Raw genomic sequence first — 18,389 nt, 5'->3', positions numbered from 1 at the left:
GTCCTGCAGCAGCAGGGGCAGCAGCAGCAGGGATGGCAGCAGCAAGAAGTGCAGTAGCTGGAGCGGCAGCAGCACAGCTGGCCACAGCTAGAAATACAACAGGAGGGGTGGCAGCAACAGGGCTGGCAGTGGGTGGTCTCAGAGCAACAGGGGTGGCAGCAGAAGGGCTGGCAGCAGCAGGAGCAGCAGCAGCCAGAGCCACAGCCTTGGCCACCGTAGCTAGAGCCACAACAGGAACTGACTGTGGTGTTGGTGGATTGAGTTTCTGGATTGGTTGGCAGGGGAGTGAATTTCTGGAGGATGGATGTCTCCAGGCCTCCAAGACATCTTTTATACTCCACTTCTAAGTGGTTGCTATTGCCAGGTGCTCTTTGTTTTCTTAGTTTCTCATGATCCCAAAGTGATAATCCAATGAGTTAGTTTCATTTTTGAGGTGAAATGTTTGAACTTGAATGGAGAAAATTAATCACTGTCCTACTTAAGACTTCCCCAACGTCTTCTTTATTCCCTCGTGTCTTTGGTTACTTGTTGCCCACCTTGGAGAATTTCATCATTCTTAGGAAAGCTAATACTGGCAAGATTTTCCTTCTCTCAAGTCCAACTATGCTTGTCCCCTTAGCTCTAAGTTCTGACTTCTGTGGCCATTGCGAAGAATTCACATTCTGTCCTCCCCATGACCGTCCTCTGACTGGACAACAGTTTTCCTTGATGCCCATTGACTTCTCTTCGTTCAATAAAAGAATGAATCCATTTGTCTTGGATTGTTCCTTTAGTATCCATGCCAGAAAGGAGGCAGAGCAGTTTAGGAAGATTTCTGTCATTTGAATCGAGAAGAAGAAATATCCTAGGGATGGTCCACGTGGTTGTAGATCAAGCAATTTTGTCCTGTAATTAAGTCTCAGAAGGCACGAACAGTGTGATTTCCGTGCCTGGAAGGAGAGTTGAGCATAATTGTTCTGCTCTCTGTTTTCGAGTCAAAATCAGGGAAGTGAGAAAGACAGAGGCCCAAATTCTGACTCGAGTTAAGATATGCCAAGGGAAAGTGGGCAGTATGACTCTATGCATAATTCCCTTCCTCTAGAGTGTTTGTTCCTTGTGACCTCCAGAAAGACCACAGTCCTTTCTGTTACAGTGTACTGATGCTGCTCTACTGTGTGGGGATCTTGGATGCAAGGGTGTTGCAGGTTTAGAAGAAAGAGTCAGATGATTAGCTTTTGGAGAGGTTGCTCTCTACTCCCTTTCATGGTGGTAGTGGAAATGTGTCCAAGAAATGAGTATATCCTTGTATCTGGTACTGCATGGACTTACTTAAAGATGGGTGTGTATAATTGTTATTGAATATTCCATGTCTAATCAAATCAATTTCAGTTGGTTGCTATTCATGTGGATGTCCTTTGGAATATGGAGATGGGAGAACCTTAGAGGTGATAGAGCCTATTTCTTTTGTTTAGAACCAAGGGAAGTGAATCTTTGGGAAAGACAATTTTTTTCTCTTGGGATGCACTCTTGGCTACTTGGCTGAATTGTGTCACATAATACATCATTGTGATGAGAAACAAAATGGCATTGGTGGAAAAATGAGAGGAAGAGAGAAAAGAAGAGAATAAAAGGGAAGGGGATGAGAAGAGAGGAGAAAAGAAGTGAAGAGAAAGAGTAGGATACAGGATCAGAAGGGAAGGGAAGAAAATGGAGGGGCTTGAATTGAGGGAAGGGACTGTGAGGGACCTGAAAGGAAAGGAGCAGAAAGGAAAATATTCTCTTTTCTCTTTGATAGGGGAAATCCCATTGGGAGAAACCAATGTCCAATGCAGCAGAGATTTCTGCTTGCAAGAACAAGGCAGGTGAAAGTTTTAGAGGAGTCATCATTGGCCAAGAGCAGATCCCTTTTTCCTTTCACTTTTCAATTATTTGATGATTTTTAAATTGCCCTTTTCACGTTCTCTCCTGCCATTGAGAAGACGAGAAATCCCATACACATGTCACATATCAAGTCAAGGGAAACGCATTTTCAACTTAGCCTTGGCTTAAGGGGAAAAATGACCACTGAGAAATGGACGGATGCATTTGCTTCACTCTGCACTCAGAGTCCAGCCATTCTCTCTCCGCAAGAGGATATGATTTTTCATCATCATGAATTTGGTATTGTTGTGAATCATTATACTGAGCAGAGTTGATAAGTCTTTCCATTACTTTTCCATATGATATTGCTTTTACTCTCTCCACATTTGGCTTAAGGAGGGAGTAACATACTCACTAAATTTGGCATGAAAATCTATGTTACACTACTGGAAATTAGGGGAGAAGGGGACAAGTGGGGTGGGGCGGATGACAGAAAGGAGGGCAAATGGGAGGAGGTAGTTATTCGGAGTAAACACTTTTTGGGAGGGACAAGGTCAAAACAGAGAATAGAATAAATGGAGGGCAGGATAGCTTGGAGGGAAATATAGTTAATCATATACAACATGACTATTATGGAAGTCTTTTGCAAAACTACACATATGTCGTCTATATTGAATTGCTTGCATTCTCAGTTTGGATGGGTGGGGAATGAGGAAGGGAGGCAAGTTGGAATTCAACGTTTTAGGAACTAATTTTGAGCATTGTTTTTGCATACAACTGGGAAATAAGAAATACAGGTAATGGGGTATAGAAATCTATCTTACCCTCCAAGAAAAGAAAGAAGATGAGAAGGGAGGGATGTGATAGAAGAGAGAAAATTGAGGGAAGGAGTAACCATAATGCAATGCATTATGTGGGGTAGGGGAGAGATTAGGAGAAAATTTGGAACTCAAACTTTTGTGGAAATGAATGTTGAAAACCAAAAATAAATAAACATTAAAAAATGTTTTCAACTCTTGAGATACATTTGGACCCTAAATCTCTCACTAGTGCCTTAGTTTCCTTTCCCAATTGTGTCTTCAGCATGTCTTCAGCACCAACGTTAGAGTAGGTTGGAATCAGAAGGTGAAGGGTGATCTGTAAATGCTAAGCAGAGAAGTTTACATTTATGCTAAAGAAAACTGGGAGCCAGTCTGTCAATCAGTCAATAAACTGATTAAATGTGTACTATGTGCCAGGCATTGTACTACTTTCTGGGAATACAAAAAGAGGCAAAGGACAGTCTGCCCAAGGGACCTCACAATTGAATGGAGGAGACAACAAACAAACAAATGTATCCAAACAAACTATATTCAAGACAATTTAGAAATAATCATCAGAAGGAAGGCACCAGAATTAAGACAGGTAAAGAAATGTCAGGAGTTTCTTGAACAGAAGAGTGACATGGTCAGACTTAAAATATGAGAGTATCTCTCTTGGCAGCAATGTGGAGGAAGAACTGGAGAACAGAGTGAACTGAGGCAATGGGACTAAGCTCAAGGCATAAAGTAGAAATAAGAATTGTTATTCTAGGAGTTCATACATATAGCATAAGAAGGGAAATGGTGTTGAATAGGAAAGTTGTAATTTGTAACCAATTTCTCAGAAAACATTTTGGTTTCACAGGTATATATACAACCAAGAGATGCATAGGAGATTAAGAACTATTCCCCAATAGATAAGTTGTCAAAGAACATGAACAAACATTTCTAACATGAAGAAATGAAAAATATCAACAAACATGGAAGAATTCTCCAAATCATTAACAATAAAAGAAATCCAAATAAAAATAACCCTGAAGTTTCACATTCAACAAACTGGAGAAGATGACAAGAGATGAGAATCATTAATGCAGGAGATATTGTGGGAACATAAGTATACCAATGGTTTGTTGATGAAGCTGTAAATCAGTACAATCATTTTATAAAGCAATTTGGAATTACACAGAGACAGTGCCTGAAATGTCCATGCTTTTTGACACAGAAATTTTTCTACTAGGCATAAACCTCCAAAGAGATCACTTATAGGAAGAAGTACCACATACACCAAAATATTTATAGCATGAATATAGCAAAAAATTTGTAGCAAAGAATTGGAAAGGGATAGCTGCCCACAGATTGGTGAATGCCTAAACACGTTTTTTGGAATGTTATGTGTGCAATAATAAACAACAAATATGATGAACATAGAGCACAAAGAAAGATTAATATGAACTGATGCAGTAAACTGTTATATGTACGGAAAGAGAACCAAGAAAACAATATACCTAATGAACAAGTTGGTGTGCATGCAAATTGCAATATCTGCAAAAAAATAAAGAAACGTGTATCAATGGAAATAATCACTACCATCAAAAAATTCAATGACAACTGAGTGTTGACAATTTACAAAAATCATCTATTGTTCCAATGAACAGATATGAGAAGACATCTCCACACATCCTCCTTCTTTATAGAATTGAGAAGTCTACAAGTGCGGTATATGCACCTGATGGGGGGAGGGGTAGATGGACAAGTTTTGTCTTCTTTCCTATCTTCCCCTTATTCTTTTTTCCATAAAATATTATTTATTAGGTAAGATGACTGTCTTGGAAAGATTCAAGGAGGGATCCTGGAAGAAATTTTGGTGACGTGGAAGTAGATATCAAGTAAAATTCATTTTTTATCAGCTCATGCTACTTAATATAATTTATTTAAGTGCCTATCTAGTTGGAACAAAACTGACTTAATTGGAGAAATGAAAGCAGAGAATATTTACCCTAAAGCATGAAGGGATGAACTGAATTGCTTTCTTGAATTTACCCCACAAATTGACAATGCAACTGTTTAGAATGTGATACAGAAAGCCAATGAACTGAACTGTATGACTGATTATACAATAAAAAAGAAAGCTAGTGTTGACAATACCCTCCTCCCCATATGACTCAACCATGCTCATGTAAAAATTGTAATTTCTCCTGTAGCCCACTCACACTAAATCATCTCATTATGGGTGAGTGGTGAACCACCTCTGATAAACATTGCACAAGTTTGCTGGTTCCTTTAGACATGATGTACCTGGAAATAAGCACATATATTCAGAGGAATGTAATGAATCATAAGGGAAATCGCTAATAAATCTTGCCACAAATTCTTATTGCTATTTCAAGTTGAGAGATGAGTACTTCCTATGCACTCTGGCATGATTTGCAATAATAAGTAAATTTAAAACTTCAACTTCACCATGTACGCAATTCATCGACAAGCCAAAGACTTCAAAATTCTGTGGAACAAGTTGTTTTCAAAAAGACTCCTTTAGGAATGAATCTTGGTCTTCAATAATGGGTTGAGCCTGAACATCTCAGTAGCACAGCTGTGGAATGATTTTGCTTTTCATTTACTGGCATGATTAGGGTTTTGACTGTGTTACACAGAACTACCATGACCTGAATTGTAATGAAATGTTCAGTTTACAGAAGTTCTAGGATATACATACTATAGTCATTCCTTGTTCAAAGTTTAATGGAGGAGAACACAAAGTGGTTTCTTGGTCAAAACCTGCAGTTTCTTTCCTTTAAAGTCAGCGGGTTTCTAGTATAGCTCCATTACAAGTGGGTCAGGTTTAATTTTATTCATTTCTATTAAAGCAAAACATTTGATGGTGTTAAAACTTTTTATAGGCTCAACGGTGTTTTATTTCAAAGACAATGGCTTCACGTTTCACTAATTTTTCAATGTTTTTCCTGAACTTCAATGTCCACATTAATCTCTCTCTCTCTCTCTCTCTCTCTCTCTTTCCATGTAGAAAAACAGATAGACAGAAGATACATACACCTTCCTTTGTTAAAGCCATAGGAGTATCTTGTAAAGGAGTTAAATATATGTCCTTCATATTTGAAACTCTAGCAGAAAAAGAGTCTGGAGTTGCTAATCTATCACCATCCATTTCCTCATGATCCTCAAATTTCAATTTGTCTTCTTCATCAGGCACTAAGATTAGTGTTCATGGAACATGATGACTATCAAAGGAGAATTAAAAAAAAAAAACTTAGAATATTCGATAGGATCTGTGCTAGCTTTTTTAGTGCTAGATTCTACTTTAAATTCATCTTGAGACAGTATGGATTGTAAAACCACATCTTGTAATTCCAAGCATGGCGCAATTTTATCAGGGGTCTCCTTTAGCTTTTCAGTGAATTCACATTTATTGTGTTGAGTGTCAGATTTTTTCTGAAGATGTCTTGCTGATATCTGATCCTCATCTACCATCTACCCCAGCATCCTCGATCAGTCAAAGTCAGTGGCCCTTCTGGAGTTGCTGTCCAATGCTGAAAAAGCTTCTGGATTTCCTCTGACATGGCTTGTTCAGTCCTTTTCTAGCCCCACCTTACCCATACCTGAAGGCTCTAGGGAGCCGTCCATCGTGATTGACTTACTTTGCTGCATACAAGAGGAAATGTTTCCTTCTCTGTTGATTCAACCATCAGCTTCTCCTACTTAAAAGCCACTCAGAAACTTTTTTTTTCCCATGAAAAGTTGTTTGTATGACCAATAGAAATCTCAATTAAGTTGAACACTGTTGTCCATCAATGATCATCAGTGATTCACAAAGAATCAGAAATATCCAGAACAATCCCCTCCATGCTTATACCCAAACGCTGCTTTGATAGTACATGGAACGTCAGTCAACTAGTCAATATATATTTCTTAGATGACTGCTGTGTTCTGAACACAGTACTATGCTCTGTGGGTACAAATAATGGGGAGACAACATAAAAGCAATTATGCAAAAACAAGCTGTGTATAGAACACACTGGAATTAATAGAGAGAGGGTGGGCACTAGAGTTTAGGGGCAACTCAAGTCATTAGAATTGAGCATTAGAAACAAGAGGGCAACTTATCAGGAACATCTGTGTGTTGTCATAAGTATTTCCTAAGCTGCCTTCACCTTATATGAACTACATGTCTCCGTGAGTCACAGGATGATACATGGACAAGAGAAAGTGACATGAATGGCTGACCCATGACTGTCTATCACATGAGGACTAGAAGTTGGAAGCAGGAAAAAAATAAGCAGAGGTGATGCTCCTAACTTGATTCCAAAGAAGATGGCACAATATGTTCACGTTGTTCAGACATAAATGGGAAAAATGGCCTCTGAGGTTGCTTCTACTTCTGATATTCTGTGTGACCAAGTCTTACGGATTTAATCAGATGTATAGAAAAGTAGATGAATCCTATCAGGTTAAAGGAAATAAGTTTTTCCATCATTATAGAAATTATCTAATTTAAGGGTCATTTTTTCCCTCTTGCTAAACAGTAATGAGGAAATAAACTATTATTGGTGATGGCTGCCATTGAGGAGGGTATAAAAGAGCCCTGTGGGATCAGGAGACTTTCAAACTGAAGCCACTCACTCACCTGGAAAGAAGTGACCCAGAAACTCAATCCACCAACACCATGGTCAACTCCTGTTGTGGCTCCACCTGCTCTGGCCAGAGCTGTGCCTCTGGCTGCTGCACCCCCTGCTGCTGCCGGACTGCCTGCTGCTTCAGGCCTCCCTGCTACCAGTGCACCTGCTGCAGGACCCACTGCTACAGACCCACCTGCCTTGTGTCCACCTGCTGCCGCCCCAGCTGCTGTGGATCGAGCTGCTGCCAGCCCGGCTGTCACCCCAGCTGCTGCCAGACCAGCTGCTGCCAGCCCTGCTGCCGCCCCAGCTGCTGCCAGACCACCTGCTGCAGAACCACCTGCTGCCGCCCCACCTGCTGCCAGACTAGCTGCTGCCAGCCCTGCTGCCACCCCACCTGCTGCCTGACCAGCTGCTGCCAGCCCTGCTGCCGCCCCACCTGCTGCCAGACCACCTGCTGCAGAACCACCTGCTGCCGCCCTGCCTGCTGTGGCTCCTCTTGCTGCTGAATGTATGGAACAGTGCATGACTCCTCACCGTTCTCACCCCGTCCCAGGGAGGCATCAGTTCTCTTACTCATGCCACCCAGTATGATTAGAGTTTGTACGGCTCACCAACTTTAAGCTGGCCACAAAAGATCCATTGGGAAACCTCCACCAGTGGCTGCCCACTTAGGTTGCTTCTTCCGTACAAACCATCACCTCTCTGTTGGTCTCTTTCTCTTGTATGTTCAACAACTTTGAATGTCGTTTTAAGCCTCTCAGGTCAAACTCTAACCTGATCTTCCAGCCTTCTCATTCTGCTTTCTGGCTGTCCATCACCAGACTATGCTGTTTAAAAAGAAAATTACCTGCCATATTTTATCTCACCCTAAGATTTCTGTATAGATTCCAAAGGTTTTTCCTTCCTAGATTCTCTCTTCTGCTGATTTTCCGTTGTCTTCACTTTTGGCAATTTCCCCATAAAACTTGGGTTTCCTGGCAATAAACAAACCAACAACAAAGCAAAGTGGCCTTGCTATTTCTTTCTTTGTCTTCTTCTTTGTTATTGGAGCAATTCGTAGTCTCGTATGATCACAGGACTTCCGGTTTCAAAGGATCTTCAGCACCCACCTGGTCCCTCTGCTTAAAGACCTTCAAAAAAGTATAACCGTCCACAGCAGCCCCTTGTACTCTGGGGCAACTCTACTTGTTTGAACAATTTTCCCAAAGTGAGAATTAAATTTTCATCTTTGCAACTTCATCCCATGGCTCTTTGTTCTGCCATTTGGTTTCAACAAGTGTAAGTCTTTTTTTCCCCACATGACATTATTTTAAATACTTGAAAACAGCTTTTGCGTCCCCCTTGAATCTTCTTTCCTCTAGAACAATCATCCCAATTCTTTCGACCTGTCCTCAAATGACATGGACTTTTGGTCCTTCATCATGCTTGCCTCCCTCCTGTTTGCTCTCCAGTTTAAAAAGGAGAGTATGGACCAAGTCGATTTGCATCACATGGTTATGAAATACATTTTCAGCATTACATGTGCTCTAGCCTAGTACCTAGTACCTATCCCTTATTCTCTTTGAATATGGTTTAAGGAGGGGATAACATATATGCTCAACTGGGTTTGGAAATATTTCTTACCTTACGGAAAAATATTTAGAAAGGGAATAAAGAGAGGGGGAAAATAGAAAGGAGTGCTGATTGGGAGAGGGGGTAATCACAATTAAGCATTTTCAGGGAGGGCAGGGTCAAAAGAGAGAACAGAATAGATGGAAAGCTGGGGTAGAGCAGAGGAAAATATTGTCTCTCAAAACGGGAGTATTATGCAAGTGTTTTGCATGAGAATACATGCATAACGTATCAAATTGCTTGCCCTCTCAATGAGACTTTGTGGAAAGCGAGGAAGGGAGAGAATTTGGAACTCAATGCTTAAAAGAATGAATGTTAAAAATTTGGGAGTATAGACATTCATCTTACCCAACATAGAATCAGGCTGAAGGGCTAAGGGAAAGGAGGGGGGAGGTAAAAAGGAAGGTAGATTAAAGGAAGCCATGATGAGAAGTAAAACAGACTTTTGAGAAGACGATAGGGTAAAAAAAAAGAGAAGGATAAATGTAATTAAATAGGATGGACGGATTTGCACAGTGAACTGTGAACATGAATGAAATTAACTCACTCATAAAAGAGAAGAGAATCATAGAATGGATTAGAAAACAAAATCCAATAAGTTCTTTATCAGAGACACATATAAAATACAAAGATACACAAAGAATTAAAATACAGGGTTAGAACAGAAACTATTATGCTTTAGCTTAAGGTAAAAAGATCGATAGCAATCATGATCTCGGAGCAAAAGCAAAAATAGACTCAATTAAGAGAGATAATTAGAGATACTACATTTTGCTAAAAAAAAAAAGAAAGAAAGAAAGAAAGAAAGAAGAAGAAGAAGAAGAAGAAGAAGAAGAAGAAAAGGTACCTTAGACAATGAATTGGTACCAAAACAAAAAATATGTTGTTAGTCCTTTGTTTTGGAAGAGGACCGATGCCATCATTGGGTAATGTTGATTCATGCATTAGTTAGATATAAGTGAGTCAGAGTTACACAGAATTATCAGCCTTTCTCTCTCTTTCAGAGTCATCAATGTCCAGTGACAAGACAAAAGCGAAGATGACTGGCAATGGCCCAGAACACAGGGAATGTCCTTGGCATCTTAGATGTGTGATCAAGCTCGAAACACTACAACGCTTGCCTCGCTCACCTTCAAGGTCAGACATTGTTCTCATTTGCCCACTCTGCTGGGGAAAGCCTTCACAGGTTTGGGGTAGACACCTTCCTAATTCAGCAGCAGGTTTAAGGTTCACCAGTTACCATCAACCTATTTTAGTCTACCTGCCAAGATGAGTTACTGAGGTGTGACTGCTGCAGATGCTGCAGCTTCTTGCAGCCATAGGCAAGAGTTGAGTGCCAAGTAAAAACCAAGGGTGGATGAGCAGCTCTGAAAATTGTTTTGCAAACCTTCACACTCAAGGTGCTAGTCCTCCTTGACCACCCCATAGAGTCCATTGAATACATGTACACTGAATGGAATAACAAGTAAATTCTTAAGGGAAAGGTCCTATGCATTACAGAAGAAAATAGATCATGAAACTATACTAATGAGAAACCTCAATGTATCACTCTTAGACCAAGATAATTCAAACCATCAAGTAAATAAGAAAGAAATTAAGGATCAAGGGCAGAGGCAAGAGGGTAGAGAAAGGGCAGGAACTCACTTGAACACTCCTAAATTCTACAGCTTTAAACGATGCCTCAAAATGGATCCTGGAGGAGCAGAACCCACAAAAGGATGCAATGAAACAATTTTCCAGTCCACGACAACTCTGAAGGTTGGCAGGAAAGATTTGTAGCACCAGCAGAAGAGTAGAACACAGTCCAGTGAAAGCCAGGAGGTGACTGTATGAGTGGCAGTAAGAGCAGTTTCCACAGCTCTCAGTCCACTGACAGTAAAGGGGTCAGACAACTGGTCAGAAGAAGATCAAAGAAGTCCCTTTGCTGGAATTTTGTTCAGGACACTGTTGCGTTGAGAATATATAGATCCACGTCATAGTCCTGCATCAGAATACCAGCGCAATGAGCACAAGTACACCAGAGTTTGCAGCCACAGGGGAGTGGGGACCCTGGTCACAGTTTAAGGTGGAAAAGAGTGTCATGCTTGCATGGAACACAGGGCAGGAGAGTAGTAACCACATCTCCCCTCGGTCATATCACCATGAGCTGAATATGATGAGATGATATCTAAAAAAATGAATTAAGAGATGAAAAAGAGGGATGCTCCGAAAGAAGGGGAAAGGGAGAAGTAGAGTGGGGTAAAATATCTCTGATAAAAGATGTTCAAAAGAGCTTTTATAATGGATAAGAGAATGGGGGATATGGAGCGGTTGCACTTGAACCTCACTCTCATTGGAATTGGCTATTAAGAGGGAGTAATATACACACAGTTGGGTATGGAAATCTGTTTTAGCCTACAGGAAAGTAGAAGGTGAGGGGAATATAGAAAGGGGGGCTGATAGAAGGGAGAGGTGGATTGAGGGGAGGTGATCCCAGATCAACACACTTTTGAGGATGAAAAAGATGAAAGGAGAGAGAGAAAAAAGAAGAGGGAGGAGGAAGAGGAGAAGAAGAAAGAGGTGGGGAAGGACTGAGGGAAATACACAGTAATCATAATTGTGAAAAATATTCCAACAAATTTCTCTGATAAAGGCTTCATTTCTCAAATACATAGAAAACTGAATGAAATTTGTGACAATAAAAGCCATTCCTCAATTGATATATAGTCAAAGGATATCAATAGGCAGTTTTTAAATTAATTAAAAATTCCATCTATAGTGATATAAAAAAATACTCTAACTCACTATCGATTGGAGATACGTGAATTAAAACAACTCTGAGATTCAAAGGTTTCCTTTAAAGTAGTAAGCTTTGGAGGGTGGAGCCAAGATGGTGGAGTAGAAGCACAGACCTGCTCGCACTCTCCCCACCAAAGCCCTTATAATACCTATAAAAAATGCCTCTAAAAAATTCTAGAGCAGCAAAAGTCACCCAGTGACGGAGTGAAGCAGATTTCCAGCCCACGATGGCCTGAAAGGCCTACAGAAAGGGTCTATCACACCAGGCTCCGAGTGGAGCCCAGTGTGGGCTGCACTGGCAGAGATGGGGCTGGAGCAGGATTTAGGGTGCTGAATCACAAACAGCTGCTGTGGTTTCCATATTTCCCAATCCACAAACGTCAAAGACAAGCTTCAGAAATCAGTGAGAAAGCTCTCACCTGGGTGAGAGGGGAGTAGAGTTGGGCACCAACCCAAGCCCCAAGCCCTGGGTGTCAACCACTGCTGCATCAGGATCTCTTGGCCTGCAGACCCTGGGGGAATCAAGCAGCTCTTCTGGGTCTCAGTCCTGAGTGGTGGTCTTGGGTGGAGGAAGAGCACTGGTGTGGAGGAACTGGTGGTGACTGTGGAGAGGGAATCCCACGCCCAGTTCCAAGGCAGAGAAGAATGCTTGTGGTTGCTCACAGACCAGAGCATAGGCCAGGAGAGGAGTAAACGCCTCTCCCATGACTATGTCACTTTGGAGTAACCAAGAACTTACAGGTCTCAAGAGATATCTCAGACAACAGCTGCACAAAACCTCTGAAGCCTGGGGTAGTATATCCTCCACTTGATAAAGGACTCAAAAGTCAGGTAATTGGCTGGAAAAGTGCCCCCAAAAGGCAAAAATAAGACTATAGAAGGTTACTTTCTGGGTGAAGAGGCATTTTCTTCCATCCTTTTAGATGAGGAAGAACAAAACATGCATTCAGGGGAGGACCAAAGCATGCAACCAGATGAAGAGAGCAAGGTCAAGGCTTCTACATCCAAAGCCTTAAAAAATATGCAATGCTCTCAGGGCATGGAAGAGCTCAAAAAGAATTTTGACAGTCAAGTAACAGAGGTGGAGGAAAAACTGGGAAAAGAAAGGAGAGAGATGCAAGAAAATCATGAAAAATGAGTCAACACCTTACTAAAGGAGACCCAAAAATGATGAAGAAAATAACACCTTTAAACTTAGACTGACCCAAATGTCAAAAGAGGTTCAAAAAGCCAATGAGGAGAAGAATGTCTTAAGAAGCAGAATTGACTAAATGGAAAAGGAGGTCCAAAAACTCACTGGAGAAAATAGTTCCTTACCAGTTAGAATGGAGCAGATGGAAGCTAATGACTTTGTGAGAAACCAAGACATTACAAACTGAAAAGAATGAAAAAATAGAAAATAATGTGAAATATCTCATTGGAAAAATAACTGACCTGGAAAATACGCCCAGGATTTAAAAATTATTGGTCTATCTGAAAACCACTATAAAAAAAAGTGAGCTTAGACAACATCTTCCCAGACATTTTCAAGGAAAACTGCCCTAATAGTGTAGAACCAGAGGTTAAATAGACATCGAAAGAATACACTAATCGCCTTCTAAAAAGGCGCCAAAACAAAAATTTCTAGGAATAATGTATCCAAATTTCAGAGTTCCCAGGTCAAGGAGAAAATCTTCTAAACAGCCAGAAAGAAATAATTCAAGTATTGTGGAAATACAATCAGGATAACACAAGATCTAGCAGCTTCTATATTAAGTGATCAAAGAGCTTGGAATATGATATTCCAGAGGTCAGAGGAGCTAGGATTAAAACCAGGAATCACCTGCCTGGCAAAACTGAGTGTAATACTGCTGGGAAAAAGGGAATTTCAAAGAAATAGAAGACTTACAAGCATTCTTGCTGAAAAGACCTGAGCTGAATAGAAAATTTGACTTTCACACACAAGAATCAAGAAAAGCATGAAAAGGTAAGCAGGAAAGAGAAATCATAAGGGACTTATTAAAATTGACCAGTTTACATTCCTGTATGGAAAGATGATATTTGCAACTCACGAGACCTTGCATAATATGAAGGTAGTTGGAGGAAATATAGGTAGATAGATAGATACATAGATACATAGATAGATAGATACATAGATAGATGGATAGATAGATAGATACATAGATAGACAGATAGATAGATAGATAGATAGATAGATAGATAGATAGATAGATAGATAGATAGATAGGTAGGTAGGTAGGTAGATGATAGATAGATAGATAGATAGATAGACAGATAGATAGGTAGGTAGGTAGATGATAGATAGATAGATAGATAGATAGACAGATAGATAGGTAGATGATTGATAGATAGATAGATAGATAGATAGATATGTAGATAGATAGATAGATAGATTGATTGATTGATTGATAGACAGATGGCACAGGGTGATTTGAATATGAAGGGAAGACATCTAAAAAATAAAATTAAGGCATGAGAGAGGAATATATTGGAGGATAAAGGGAGAGAAAAGGGGGGTAAATTACCACACATAAAAGGGGCAATAAAAACGTTTCACAATGGAGGGGAAGAACAGGGACGTGAAAGGGAATGGGTGAACCTGATTCACATAAGATTTGGCTTACGGAGGGGGTAACATATACACTCAAATTGGTATCTTACCCAAGAGGGAAGTAAGGTGGAAGGGGATAAGGGGCTGATGATAGAAGGGAGGGCAGATGAGAGAAGATGATAGTCAGAAGGAAATACTTTTGAGAAGGATCAGGGTCAAAGTTGAAAATAGAATAAGTGGGGGTAGAATAGGTCGAATGTAAAAATGTTTCTCTTCCACAACATGAGTATTGTGGAAGTGTTTTGCATAACTACACACGTATGTAGTCTATATTATGGTGCTTGCCTTCTCAATAACGGTGAGTGGGGAGGGAAGAAAGAAGAGAATTTAGAACTCAAAGTTTTAAAAATAAATGTTTAAAAATTGTTTTTATATGCAACTGGGAAATAAGACGCATAGACAATGGGGTATATAAATCTATATTGCCCTACAAGAAATAAGGGGAAAGGGAATAAGGGGATTCATAAAAGGGATGGCAGATTAGAGGAAGGGGGTAATCGGAATGCGTGCCATATTGGGGTGGGGGGAGGGAACAAAATTTGTAGAAAATTTGGAACTCACAATCTTTTGGAAGTGAATGTTGAAAACCAAAAATAAATCAATTGTTTTTTAAAAAAGGAATCTCTCCGTGTAGATAGAGATATATACATACAGACAGACATGGATAGATCCTCCTTGGTTAAAGTCACAGAAGTATTTTGCAAAAGGGTTAAATCTATATCCTTCATATCTGGATCTCTAACAGAGAAAGAGTCTGGAGATGCTGTTCCAGTACCACCGACTTCAGCATCTTCCTCAAACTTCAAATTCTCTCCTTCCCCAGACCCTGAGATTACTGTTCATGGAACATGATGTCCATCAAAGGAGAATTTTCTTAAAAAAGTGAAAATATTCCTTAGAATCTGTGCTAGTTTTTTCAGATAGTCCAGTATAAATTCCTCTTGAGACAGCATGGATTGCAAAGCTGCACTTTGTTATTCTAAGCACCTTGTAATTTTTATCAGTGATCTCCTTTTGATTTTTGTGGATTCATATTTATTTTGTTGAGCATCCTATTTTTTCTAAAGATGTCTTTACTGATTTCTGATCCTCATCTGTCATCTCCACCAGCAGCCTCCATCAGTCAAAGTCAGCAGTCCTTCTGGAGTTGGTGACCCAATGCTGGAAAGGCTTCTGGATCTCCTCTGACACGGCTTCTTTAGTCCTTTCCCAGCCTCACTTTGCCCATACCTGATGTCTCTAAGGGGCCGTCATTATTGGTTTACTCTGTGACATACAAAAAGAACTGCTTCCTTCTCTGTTGCTGCCACCAGCACCTCCTCCCACCCAAGAGCCACTCAAAAACGTATGTTTCACATGAAATAAAGAGAGGAGGTCACATCTTTACTTGTTTGTATGACCAACAGAATTCTCACTCAAGTTGAACGCTGTTGTCCATCAATGATCATCAGTGATTCAGAAAGAATCAGAAATATCCAGAACAATCCGCTCCATGCTGATACCCAAACGCTGCTTTGATAGTACATGGAATGTCAGTCAACTAGTCAATATATATTTCTTAGATGACTGCTGTGTTCTGAACACGGTACTATGCTCTGTGGTTACAAATAATGGGGAGACAACATAAAAGCAATTATGCAAAAACAAGCAGCATATAGAACATACTGGAATTAATAGAGAGAGGGTGGGCACTAGAGTTTAGGGGCAACTCAAGTCATTAGAATTGAGCATTAGAAACAAGAGGGCAACTTATCAGGAACATCTGTGTGTTGTCATAAGTATTTCCTAAGCTGCCTTCACCGTATATGAACTACATGTCTCCGTGAGTCACAGGATGATACATGGACAAGAGAAAGTGACATGAATGGCTGACCCATGACTGTCTATCACATGAGGACTAGAAGTTGGAAGCAGGAAAAAAATAAGCAGAGGTGATGCTCCTAACTTGATTCCAAAGAAGATGGCACAATATGTTCACGTTGTTCAGACATAAATGGGAAAAATGGCCTCTGAGGTTGCTTCTACTTCTGATATTCTGTGTGACCAAGTCTTACGGATTTAATCAGATGTATAGAAAAGTAGATGAATCCTATCAGGTTAAAGGAAATAAGTTTTTCCATCATTATAGAAATTATCTAATTTAAGGGTCATTTTTTCCCTCTTGCTAAACAGTAATGAGGAAATAAACTATTATTGGTGATGGCTGCCATTCAGGAGGGTATAAAAGAGCCCTGTGGGATCAGGAGACTTTCAAACTGAAGCCACTCACTCACCTGGAAAGAAGTGACCCAGAAACTCAATCCACCAACACCATGGTCAACTCCTGTTGTGGCTCCACCTGCTCTGGCCAGAGCTGTGCCTCTGGCTGCTGCACGCCCTGCTGCTGCCGGACTGCCTGCTGCTTCAGGCCTCCCTGCTACCAGTGCACCTGCTGCAGGACCCACTGCTACAGACCCACCTGCCTTGTGTCCACCTGCTGCCGCCCCAGCTGCTGTGGATCGAGCTGCTGCCAGCCCTGCTGTCGCCCCAGCTGCTGCCTGACCAGCTGCTGCCAGCCCTGCTGCCGCCCCAGCTGCTGCCAGACCAGCTGCTGCCAGCCCTGCTGCCGCCCCAGCTGCGACCAGACCACCTGCTGCAGAACCACCTGCTGCCGCCCCACCTGCTGCCAGACTAGCTGCTGCCAGCCCTGCTGCCACCCCACCTGCTGCCTGACCAGCTGCTGCCAGCCCTGCTGCCGCCCCAGCTGCGGCCAGACCACCTGCTGCAGAACCACCTGCTGCCGCCCCAGCTGCTGCCAGACCAGCTGCTGCCAGCCCTGCTGCCGCCCCACCTGCTGCCAGACCAGCTGCTGCCAGCCCTGCTGCCGCCCCACCTGCTGCCAGACCACCTGCTGCAGAACCACCTGCTGCCGCCCTGCCTGCTGTGGCTCCTCTTGCTGCTGAATGTATGGAACAGTGCATGACTCCTCACCGTTCTCACCCCGTCCCAGGGAGGCATCAGTTCTCTTACTCATGCCACCCAGTATGATTAGAGTTTGTACGGCTCACCAACTTTAAGCTGGCCACAAAAGATCCATTGGGAAACCTCCACCAGTGGCTGCCCACTCAGGTTGCTTCTTCCGTACAAACCATCACCTCTCTGTTGGTCTCTTTCTCTTGTATGTTCAACAACTTTGAATGTCGTTTTAAGCCTCTCAGGTCAAACTCTAACCTGATCTTCCAGCCTTCTCATTCTCCTTTCTGGCTGTCCATCACCAGACTATGCTGTTTAAAAAGAAAATTACCTGCCATATTTTATCTCACCCTAAGATTTCTGTATAGATTCCAAAGACTTTTCCTTCCTAGACTCTCTCTTCTGCTGATTTTCCATTGTCTTCACTTTTGGCAATTTCCCGATAAAACTTGGGTTTCCTGGCAATAAACAAACCAACAACAAAGCAAAGTGGCCTTGCTATTTCTTTCTTTGTCTTCTTCTTTGTTATTGGGGCAATTCGTAGACTCGTATGATCACAGGACTTCCGGTTTCAAAGGATCTTCAGCACCCACCTGGTCCCTCTGCTTAAAGACCTTCAAAAAAGTATAACCGTCCACAGCAGCCCCTTGTACTCTGGGGCAACTCTACTTGTTTGAACAATTTTCCCAAAGTGAGAATTAAATTTTCATCTTTGCAACTTCATCCCATGGCTCTTTGTTCTGCCATTTGGTTTCGACAAGTGTAAGTCTTTTTTTTCCCCACATGACATTATTTTAAATACTTGAAAACAGCTTTTGCATCCCCCTTGAATCTTCTTTCCTGTAGAAGAATCATCCCAGTTTTTTCCATTTGTCCTCAGATGACATGAGCTTTTGATTCTTCATCATGCTTGCCTCCCTCCTGTTTGCTCTGCAGTTTAAAGAGGAGTGCATGGACCAAGTCAATTTCCATCGTTGATTATATGTGTGTCTGGTGCATGACAGACCTTTCCCATTGGTCTTTCAGGTCTCTCTCGGACAGAAATCTCCTCCACTTCGTTGTTCTGTGACTTCTGCAGCTTTAGAATTTGTTTAGAGTTCTTCTTTACAGGTGTTTTATGGGCTGTCAGATAATAACTGAGTACATGTGCATCTTTCTACTCTTCCA

The 18,389-nt window shown here is 41.4% G+C and overlaps 1 protein-coding gene across 1 annotated transcript; it reads left to right on the top strand.

Annotated features, from left to right (window-relative positions):
* The first annotated feature begins 7,317 nt into the window (after positions 1-7,317).
* LOC140523061 (uncharacterized) lies at positions 7,318-17,212 on the top strand. Its single transcript, XM_072638141.1, has 2 exons — positions 7,318-7,759; positions 16,485-17,212. The coding sequence occupies exons 1-2, from the start codon at positions 7,318-7,320 to the stop codon at positions 17,210-17,212; spliced, it is 1,170 nt and encodes a 389-aa protein (XP_072494242.1).
* The last annotated feature ends 1,177 nt before the right edge of the window (positions 17,213-18,389 follow it).

The sequence above is a fragment of the Notamacropus eugenii genome, chromosome 2 (assembly GCF_028372415.1).
Source record: "Notamacropus eugenii isolate mMacEug1 chromosome 2, mMacEug1.pri_v2, whole genome shotgun sequence".
Lineage (NCBI taxonomy): Eukaryota > Metazoa > Chordata > Mammalia > Diprotodontia > Macropodidae > Notamacropus > Notamacropus eugenii.
Note: the sequence above shows the minus strand (reverse complement) of the source record. Positions and strands in the feature narration are given on the sequence as shown.

Coding starts and splice junctions, on each gene's coding strand:
- LOC140523061 (XM_072638141.1), top strand. CDS start 7,318: ATGGTCAACTCCTGTTGTGGCTCCACCTGCTCTGGCCAGAGCTGTGCC. Junction 7,760..16,484: donor CTGCCGCCCTGCCTGCTGTG/GCTCCTCTTGCT, acceptor GCTGCCATTCAG/GAGGGTATAAAAGAGCCCTG.